The 11,352-nt window shown below is 39.3% G+C and overlaps 1 protein-coding gene across 1 annotated transcript; it reads left to right on the forward strand.

Moving 5' to 3' along the window:
- The first annotated feature begins 1,801 nt into the window (after positions 1–1,801).
- Positions 1,802–5,684, forward strand: LOC110440515 (acyl-coenzyme A thioesterase 13-like). The gene is made up of 4 exons (XM_021483644.1): positions 1,802–1,922; positions 3,482–3,666; positions 3,919–4,070; positions 5,294–5,684. Exons 1-4 carry the CDS (start codon positions 1,833–1,835, stop codon positions 5,326–5,328), a joined length of 462 nt encoding a protein of 153 aa, XP_021339319.1. The 5' UTR covers positions 1,802–1,832; the 3' UTR covers positions 5,329–5,684.
- The last annotated feature ends 5,668 nt before the right edge of the window (positions 5,685–11,352 follow it).

Genomic DNA, 11,352 nt, shown 5'->3' on the forward strand with positions numbered 1-11,352 from the left:
CCCCCTAAGAATTTTCTTTAAAAATCATGTATTTTCACCATTTTCCTCAATTTTCCCCGTTTTTATGCTTTTCAACGAAATGCTGACATAGAAATGATAAAAAAAAAAATGAAGAATGATAAGGAAAATGGCGCATTTTTCTGAACACAGGCGAGAATTGGCTGCAGCTAAGCGAGCGGTAATAAAGAAGGAAAAGCGCGAAAGATTCGAAGTGAAAATGATGAAAATTGCTTCAGAATAATATGGCGTAATTGATGTGAACGGTATTGTGAGAATTGAGAGAATAAAGAGAAACAGTTGGCAGAAGAAAAGAGAAATAGAAAAAAAGGAGCGCATGGGTTGGATTAAGTTATCAAAGTCGTTGTGGATTTTCAAGAAATTTCAGATCATGTCAAACCGCTAAATAGGCAAATAAGTTGTCTTTCGTAGTTTTAATGTAGTGTTTTAAAATTTGATTTTCGATAATATAGGGTAAAGTGACAGTGAGTCGGACACCTCCTCTGTTAAAACTCAAATTGCTTTCGTTCTATATAACCTACCGTAATGCAATGGATATCGTCCGATAGTCTACGTTTTTCTCTTTCAAATACTTCTCGGAACTCTTCTCCTTACATCATATAGCGTAAGACAAAACGAAACGAATCACAATATGGCAATTTGATAGTGAGTCGGACGCTTTCTATATTGAGTCGGACACCTGATTTACCTTGTGATATAGAATCGGACAGTCTCCAGATGACCAAAAGCAAGAATGTTCTCGTTCAAATTATTGACTTAGTTAGGGGATTTAATATAACGTTAGGGGAGTTAATATAACGTTAGGGGAGTTAATATAACGTTGGGGGAGTTAATATAACGTTAGGGGAGTTAATATAACGTTAAGGGAGTTAGTATAACGTTAGGGGAGTTAATATAACGTTAGGGGAGTTAATATAACGTTAGAGGAGTTAATATAACGGTAATATAACATTAGGGGAGTTGATATAACGTTAGGGGAGTTAATATAACGTTAGGGGAGTTAATATAACGTTAGTGGAGTTAATATAACGTTAGAGGAGTTAATATAACGTTAGGGGAGTTAATATAACGTTAGGAGAGTTAATTGTGTAAAACAAATCCCATAAAGCTACCTATTAGTTCATTTGAATATTTGGTTATTTAACCCAAACGGCAAAAACAAAAGCATTTTTTTATTTACTCTCCCTCCCAAACACATCTCTACTGAGTAATGTATCATGACTGGATTTAAATGATATTATATCGTATTATAACAGCGTGACTGTCACACGAACTAAAAGTTAACCAACAAACATAGCTACACATGTAGGTTAAAATAACTTAATTCTGTTTATTTCAATACTGTTTAATTTTATTTTTATATGATTAATAGCAGAGGGCTAGCATAGACAATGGCTGCCACTCATAAATATATATATATATATATTTAAATAAAGAAGGTCCTAGAATGGCACCCTGGGGATACTCCACCTGATTCAGCGGGAACAAGGTCTTCTCGCCGTTGAAAAAGACAGGGTTTGTTTTATTTTACCAATATGTACTATAAAATACAAGAAGATATCCTGGATAAGTTGTTTTTGAAGTGTCTAACGTTATTATTAAAACTCATTCTTTGAAAAAAATAACAAAATATGTGAAGAAATATTAAACAAAAATTTATTTTAAGAATGCCAAATCTAAGTCTAAAACTGTCACAATATCCAGAGGATTCTGATTAAGTGTATGATGTCGAAGAGATAAAACGTAGTCCCGTTATCGGGAAAAGGAGTTGTCGCCCTTGACCATATCTTAACTTAGTTGATCCCATCGATATCATGACAGACAACGACGACAGCCTACGGCTCTCTCGTCAGATACAGAATGAGCGGACGTCACTAGGGGGATTCGAGACCGGCCTTAAACGGGTAAATAAGCCTTTTTATTAGGATGTGTCGTCAATCACAGGAATACAAAATAATCGAATAGCATGTTTGCTGCACAATGTACTTAGGAGGAACATTAGCGGTTTTTGGTATACCAAGGGAGGGTACTCGTACTTTGGACTTATTAAGGTGTCTGGATCGGAACATTTTCTTCAAAGGTAGTTTTTAGCTTATACACCGTAACACGGCGTCCTTCTGTCGGTCAATCAACTTTTCTTTTAAAGGGCTTCTAGTAAGAATAACCCATGGATGAGGGTGGCGCTCAGTTCTAAATCCAAAGGGACGGCATAGGAACGCTATCCAAAATATAATAGGACTGCCGCTCCTGAAGAATGGAATGACGAATTTTAACCAATTCAATAAAAACAAATTTACACCGGTAACAAAGGACTTAATTAATCAAATAAATATAAGATGTAATATATTTTCCCGACTCATCCTACAATCAGTGGTTACGGTGAAGGGGGTTAGGGTATGGGAAATGACAAAAATAAAGGTTAATGTGCAAAGAGATTTACGGTAGGGGAAATGACAAAAATAGAGTTTAATGTATAAAGAGATTTATGGTTTGGGAAATGGCAAAAATAGAGTTTAATGCGCAAAGAGATTTACGGTAGGGGACATTACAAAAATAGAGTTTAATGTATAAAGAGATTTACGGTAGGGGAAATGACAAAAATAGAGGGTAATGACAAAGAGATTTACGGTAGGGGAAATGACAAAAATAACCAGTAGAGGTTAATGTACAAAGAGATTTACGGGAGGGGAAATGACAAAAATACCCAGTAGGGGTTAATGTACAAAGTGATTTACGGTAGGGGAAATGACAAAAATAGAGGATAATGACAAAGAGATTTACGGTAGGGGAAATGACAAAAATAACCAGTAGAGGTTAATGTACAAAGAGATTTACGGTAGGGGAAATGACAAAAATACCCAGTACAGGTTAATGTACAAAGAGATTTACGGTAGGGGAAATGACAAAAATACCCAATAGAGGTTAATGTACAAAGAGAGTTACGGAAGGGGAAATGGCAAAAATAGAGGTTAATGTACAAAGAGAGTTACGGAAGGGGAAATGGCAAAAATAGAGGTTAATGTACAAAGAGAGTTACGGAAGGGGAAATGGCAAAAATAGAGGTTAATGTACAAAGAGAGTTACGGAAGGGGAAATGGCAAAAATAGAGGTTAATGTACAAAGAGAGTTACGGAAGGGGAAATGGCAAAAATAGAGGTTAATGTACAAAGAGAGTTACGGAAGGGGAAATGGCAAAAATAGAGGTTAATGTACAAAGAGAGTTACGGAAGGGGAAATGGCAAAAATAGAGTTTAATGTACAAAGAGAGTTACGGAAGGGGAAATGGCAAAAATAGAGGGTAATGACAAAGAGACATAAATAGTGGTTGATATCAGCGTTTCAAAATTCGCTAATCGTGCTTGATTTTGTCCACATTAGGAAATCTCGACAAACACTTTTTGCTGTGAAATTCTTTAATGAAGCACAATGATATGTGACACCATTTTGACTTCGGACATTTTAGTTACGTATCGTATCGGGAGGGGATGGTAGTATGGTGTGTGAAATGGACGTGCTGCGGTCGGACAAGAACAGCCACGGAACCCTACACGGTGGGCTGATCTGTACTTTGGCCGACACCGTGTCCTCTTGGGCTTTTCACGTGGTCGAGCGCACGCAAGTCAGCGTCAGTACCGACCTTCACGTCATGTGAGTGCTGTTCAGTGTGAATAATATCGTCGATCGCTGTCAGAACTTTGTTCCTGATTTTTATTCTGTCTTCAAGTAAATCATTACAATGAAAACATAATATAAAGCTACCATAAGTACAGCAAATTGTTTACACAGGGTATCAAATTTGATTTCCCTTTTGGCTGATGCAAATGTTACTAACTGTACTTATATAATGGTTTTGTATTCCACAGTGTTTACCCTTTTGTCAGTTGATAACTTTACACACAGGTTTATGAAGCCCGCGTTAGTTGGTACGACGATTATAATAGAGGCTCGGACGGTCAAGCGTGGTAAAAAAATGGTCTTCCTGGAGGTGACCATCAAGGACAAAGAAAAGGGATTCATTGTCGCTAAAGTGAGCCACTCCAAGCTGATACTAGGTAAGCCGCGTATATTACTATAGATGTTACTGATATTACAGTGAGCCACTCCAAGCTGATACTAGGTAAGCCCCGTATATTACTATAGATGTTACTGATATTAGTGTCACACGTATCAATCAGCCATCGCTGTAAGACGCCGAAAATCGTAGGCTGGTACAAGTGATGTTTTATTTGTGATATTCCACTTGTGTACATTAAAACATTGTGTACATTATGTAGTCTTTTTTTTTTAATCAGAATTTTATGATCGACCAATGTAATTGTTACCGCGTCAAACGGTTGACCATTCAGATTTCAAAAAACAAATCTTGAAGACGATAAATGTGGCCTTTGGATTGTCTTACTTTGCAATGTTGTATTCCAGTGTTGATACAATGCATTTTATATCGGACTTGATTAAAACTAGGTCTTACAAACTCCACACACTTGCAACACACAAAAGAAAGCAATAATAAGACCTTAACTTGAAAACTGTTCTTTGATCCATATGGGACCCACACAACACACACCAAATCAACCAGATAGAGAAAGTACAATACAGAGCAACACGAAATGTACCGACAATTACCACAATAGAAGTTCAGTACAGGACATGCTGTATCTACTATGTTGGCCCTCATTACAACTGGGCTCTGTCCCCAGGCTAGGATATACCGAAGTCCTGAAAAATGGCAGTTGTTAGTTGTTATTCCCTGCTAAACGTTCAGCATTTAGGGGAATCGTAACATGTGACCGGACGGAATCACGTGCCGGATGCCTTCGGCATGCTCTTTCAGTGAGGTAGCACTATATAGTCTGCATCACTGCTATCGCAAGAAGGCAAATACAGCAACATACCCTGTGTCCAAGAATCAAGCACGCATACATTACACACATTGAGACACGTCCTAAAATGACCTTAGTTGATGATAGGACGTTAAACAAAATAAATCCACAACCAATCTTAAAGTAGTTCTGGGAGCCTTGCTCAAGTGCGGTATTTGACTGAGGAGGGACCAATCGATTCGACGCCATTCAGACAACCCTTTGATATTTAACCTCCTTTCCACAGGGGCCTGGGCCTTGTGACTTTGGGAAAGATCGCATACAAAAAGCACGATTATGTGAAAATAATGTGATTTTTGCAATGATTTTGGGGAAAACATAGGGCTATTCCGGCAAGAGTTTTTTAACATGTACAAAAAAGCATCCATGATTTGAATGTCGTTATTTCATTTCAGATGTCGGAACAAAGCTAGTCAAGAGTAACATGTGAGGGTTCCCATCTCATCACAGATCAGCAATGTTAAGGGCTCCCAACTCAACAAAAAATACATTCCAGGGAATCCTCAATAGTCGAGAGAAGAAATATTTGAAAGAATCCAAGCTTGCGAGAAGTAATCTGTATTTACATGGTATATACCCTTTCTCGTGTGAATTTAGATTTGGGAGGAACCAATTGCACGAGAAGTTGTTATTCGAGAGGATCCACTTTCCGGAGAAGTAAGATATAAGTGACGATGGTCACGGACTGGCATTAATTGATCTATGTAAATAAAGAATATTTATACTACAGTTAATGTTATTGCAATAGTGAAATATTATTGTTATACGCACGAAGAACAATTAAAAGCCCATATATCAATATGCTTTGTTACTTTTTGTATTTGGCTACTGACATCAAAATGCCGGTTACATTTCAAAAGAGCAGCTATTACCCCTATCAAATGCCAATTGTTGAATTCTTAATTCTGAACCACCAGGTATCGGTGTCCATCATGTGGTGTAGACACAGGCACTAGCCTCGTCTGTCAATACACATACACGATTATATTATATGTGTATTGACAGACGCGGCTAGTGCCTGTGGTGTAGATAGGTTTGGTTTGGGTTGTTTGTGTTTAGCATGCTGTTAACAGCTATGGTCAATTAGGGACCAGCCAGGTTTTGATGGTGGAGATAAAAACCGGAGTAATCAGTCAAAAAACACTGAGCTGCGAGTAGAACCTGGCGACAGCCCCACGTCGGCCTCGAACACGCAACCCAGTGGTGGAGGGCTAGTGATCGTAGACGCCAGTCGCATTAAGCACTTTGTCACCGAGGCCCCCATACACAGAGGCAAACATAATAAGACCGGCTTAACGCAAGATAATCTTACAGAAAAGAGCTTGCATTGGTGAACTAAGATTCTAGCAGCTGCATTCATAGACCTCTTCAGGGGAAGGTACACGCATGTCAGCTCTGTGACCGAGATGTGGACAGACACCAAGGTCATGTGCCCTTCAAAAATGGCATCGTACAGATGGATCCAGGTGAATATTAACTGATCGACAAGAAACAAGAAATTGAGCGATATGATGGAGCGCAAGACCAAGAATGACTTGGATTTCAAGATATACCAGCAACTGAAATCCCCTATAATAAAGTCTATACGGGACATACCACTTCAAGCTGGCAATTCTGGAGTTGCATTGATACAGATAGGCGTGAAAACGTAGGAAAGGTCGCACTAAAAAAACAAGGCTGGAATCACATACCTCAGCAGTAAAAAATAAGGTAAGGCGACGAGTATCCGATTCAAATCTGCTTTTTAGATAGGCCCATTTCCGTCCTAAGTGCATTCATTTATCGCGGAATATTTCTGTACCACTTGAACTGTTTAAACCGTATACACGAAAGCAACCTTAGTAATGAAATTTTAAACAATTGTGTATAACAATAGTAAATTGTGCATTAACTGAGATATTTTTAAAATATGTTGTCTACAATTATATGTAGTCAACAAATAATCGAAAGGGAAAAATGCCGTGAAAGAGTTCTTGTACGTCACGAACACATAACAACATATTGCCATTTCTATTCCACTAGTCAGGTGTAATACCCACCTGTTGGCCAATAGATAAACTGATATATTGGTGCCAGGAGTGCTTTGACGAACCATCGCACTGTTATGTGTGTTGACGTCGTTGACAATGTCAAACCAAACCTGTCCGACACCGACCAGTAACGCTTAAGAGTTGGCCAATAACCATAGGCTATCCACACCTGCTTCTCTTGATACCACTGGTGGATTTCCATGTTGTTTAAGTAGTGTATCTTTCCCGGTAGACCAACTGGCATTTTTGTCAGATTTTCTGTAGGCGACGTGTTGGAATTCCAAACTGGTATAGTATTTGTTTAGCATTGTTTTGATTTTTCCGATAAAAGGGCAATTGTCTGTCACTGGTAGCCATATTTAAAGTGAGCCTCGGTTCCTTGGGGGTGTTCGTTTTAGATTGAACGTTATTAGTTCCACTTGAACCGTTTCAAAGTTACCATACTCAACAACCATACTCAACGACCAGTTGTCATCAGTGTTAAACAGCAACAAAGACAGGAACCGTACCAGCTATTGACGGAAATGGGAGGCTTCAAAAAACTGTCATCCTTGTGTATCGATAATACTTCCGGTGGTGTAAGATACCGACACGACTTCTAAAAGAACTGTCTTCCGTACTCTTCCGGACGTCACTAGACCAGGGGACTGTGCCAAGTGACTAAATAAGTGCGAAGGTGGAATCATATACAAGAAAGGAGACAGAAACAATGCAACAAAACTGCAGATCAATGTCTTTCACGTAGGTTGTCTAGGACTAAATCACCAGTAGCAGCGTAAAACATCTGGACACAGCATGAACTCGGACAAACCCGATTATGCGAGACCCACCTTATTACCACACTTCACGATTTGGGGGGAAATAGTCAACAAAGAGAAAGTGGACCTGATACTCGTGGACTCGTGGTAGAATCTGGCGTACACCAGGGCAGCGTGTTAGGGCCATTGCTGTTCCTAGTTTTAATTATCGACTTACAGGTCTACATATCTGTCCGATCTAAAGTGAAGCTATTCGCGGACGACTGTAACTTAATACGCGAATCTTGCCAGTCAGGGACTGAAACAAGCTTCAAGATGGTTTAGAGAAACTTCAACAGAGGGATACTGATCAATGGAATTTCATCCACAGACAATCAGATAACGAGCCAGAAGCTGCCATTTCAGGGCAAATGTGCCATATATTGGCAAGATCTGGAGAAAGTGGAAACTACTTCATAATTGGAAGGTAGTCAATAGTACTCTCAGCTGCAAACAGCACATTAGGCAGAGAAATCTAGATGAATCCATGAGTTTGTCCTGCGTGTTCTGTGGGATCCAGTTTAAACCGGATAGAAGCAGTGTAAGGACACGTTTCATTCACAATGATACCGTACGACCAGCAGCTTAACAGAATTGATCGAATTTACCATCAGAAATAATTCCCCCCAACACAACAGTGGGTAGGGGACATTCATAAACCAAGTTAAGTAGGGTATATACCTACCAATAGTGTTCCCCGATATGATAAGACTGTGTGGAGCAGACTACCACAATACTTGTGATTGCCTGCACCGTACTGGGGAGCTTCCAATATTGGATACAACCCGTAACGGATGATGATCAGACTATTTTTAACCAAATGCAGCGACTGAACAGATGGCTGAGCAAGCGCACACTGTACCCGGTCAAAAACAGACAAACGCAGACACAACTATCTTGTTGTCAACAGAAATGAGTTTGTTGAACGTAACACAGATATCAAGAAAACCTATAAATAGGAATGTATCTGTCAATTATATAAGCTTTACGTTGATCAAAAACTTTTTGTTAGGGTTTTTGTTGGTGACAACCGCATCGCATTGAGTACACACTCAGCTGTACTTAGTAATAAAACACGAGAAATAGTTGCTACTTACAGCGGCGCTGTTGATGCTGCTTCTCCGCTAACGTCCTCAACCGAGACCATCTATCATTGTTTCGTCCCTTCGCTCCGTATACTTACAGGATGGGTCTCCTTAGATATGATAGATCACTAAGTGTCAGCGGGAGCTCTCCAGCTACTGTTTTTCATCCACTAAGTATGATGCTCACTCTGCTGCGTGTGCCCGTCTCTCGATTGCTGTTTATCTGCATCGTCCTGTTGCAGAGAACAGTCACCACAAGTATAGGATACAGTTATACCGGAGGTCTTGTGCTCTCTTGCCTGCAATCTGGTCTTCCACAGATATTGGATTTGTGTTGCTTCCACTTTGGATGCTATCACCATTTCTCAGTTCTTTCTCGACTAAGTCTGTCAACTCCCGTAATACAGCCATGTATAGCTCGCCCGAAAAGAACAATATGATTTGGCGTTTGCTAATGTTCCATTTTTCTAACAGAGGGGAAAATCAGATGTCTCTAAAAGATTTCCTGATATTCTCTGCGCAGGTTTGCTGGTGTAAGAAGTAAAGTAGTAATCATATAGAGTAGGAATTATTGGTACTTCAAATGTTAACCTGGGCAGATTAGAGAAGGAGCCGAGTTGAAAACTATGGGTACTTTACCTACGTAAAGCGATCACTGGTCTGCATCCAACCTCGAATAGCTGTTCTCTTTAGATTTAATTTCTTTCTGGAATAATCTCTGCCGTGCTGTCCAATAGCTTCCGTTTTCACAAGGTCCTAATGTCGTAATCTGGTTAAAGCATCGTTAACTGCTTTGAATGGTGACCAGTTTCGACCTGTCCTTACTGCTACTACAGATAGTTGCACCTTGTCAAAATTTCAAGGTGGTATAGGGAAATCTACAGCTAGGCTGTTCTCCTGTAGAACCCTTGTAGTTACTCCAAACCTCTTCCAGTGTTATTGTTTGTTAATGCTGCTTCCCTTCTACTGTGTTGTTATGTTTGTCTTGTCTTCCAGTCTCTCATCAAACTACTTTCCTGAACATTTCATTGGTTTCCAACGATGGTTGGGATACTCACTACCTGGCCTACATATTGGAACTGCTATGTGACTAGGGGGTTTGACGATAAGGGATTCACAGAACATGGTTGTCATTGATGAAGTCCCTTGTTGAATGTCTGTTTTAGCTACTTAGTTGTCTTTGGTCCTCTGGATTCCGTTTCTGTCAGCATGATCATGTATATAACGTAACCCACGAAAAAAGCAAAATGGAGTTGGTTGTTTTTACGAAGATGTGATGGAATTGTTGTTGGCGAACTACATATCTTCTGATAAATACCTCCTCACTGAGCATATTTCTGAATGCATTAGTCAAATCAAATCATACTACTTACAGATTCTTTCTGTTGAATTGGGCTTCATGGGTGACGTTAATAATGACGCTGGTCTATTCCATGCATCCCGAGAATCCAGGCATCTGAACTTCTAGATTTGGGTGTCAACATACTGTTTTTTTATGCTGTCGTCTTCCTGGCTAGTACTGAGAAGATGTTCTTTTCACATCCGATACATCCTTCTTTTGCCATTATGATCTTCTTTTCCTCCAAATAACTTATCATCAATTTCTACAGAGGTTTTGGGACGTTTGGACACTTCTTGAGTACTTTGTAGGGGATGCTACATATATATAGAAATTCTTTCGATAATGGTTTCTTGGAGTCCATCGACTTCTCTGGTCTTCACTGTTGTTCAACATAGTTTTGCACAACTAGATGTTTCTGTAGAGCTTCTCTAGAGGCTTGTAATACTTGAGGCTTTGTGTCCTGAAGTGTTAGTTTGGTAAACTTGTGGGATGGCTACAAACATTGCTCGTTTCCTTACTATGTCGTCCAGCTGTTCATATTCTCTGAACTTTCCTGTGATTGTTAACTTACAGAGCCCAGCCCTCTCATCCCCATTCAATGCTCTGAATTGACTGTCGATTTATCCCAGCCCTTATGGATTGGATTTTATGCTGGTGTCAGTTTGATTTCCCTTTGTTCTCTATACTCCCAGTCATCTTAACCCTGCTATATAAACCATTGATAACACCCAAGCTGTGATAAATCTACATGCAGTCCTGTGTCCTGTACCCATAGAATTTTTTTTTGACCAATTGAATTTTCTGAAAATACTGAAATGTAGCATGGTTGGACTTCTATCTTTTAACCATACAGTTGAAAAAGACCCATACACACTAACTGTAGATTGATCACTGCACAAGTACCTGTTATTTTCATATTCACAATGTAGTTACCAACCGGTGTGCTTTCTAGGACCTTGTCAATGAAATTATTGAATGTCTCCCTTCTCCTTCCCATTGTAAAGGGCCTCTACACATTTCCTGGTGTCTACTGAAATTTCTGCATCTGCCTGTGATGGTTTGGGATAATTGGGCTCCTTCCAATGATTTTTTTCAATTAAATGTGCAAACCACTTATTGCAAAAAGACAACACTTGACTGAATAATATAATAAATTAATTGTTTTAATTTCACCAAAAAAATAAATTATATTTAATTATG

This window comes from Mizuhopecten yessoensis, unplaced genomic scaffold (genome assembly GCF_002113885.1).
Source record: "Mizuhopecten yessoensis strain PY_sf001 unplaced genomic scaffold, ASM211388v2 scaffold1775, whole genome shotgun sequence".
Lineage (NCBI taxonomy): Eukaryota > Metazoa > Mollusca > Bivalvia > Pectinida > Pectinidae > Mizuhopecten > Mizuhopecten yessoensis.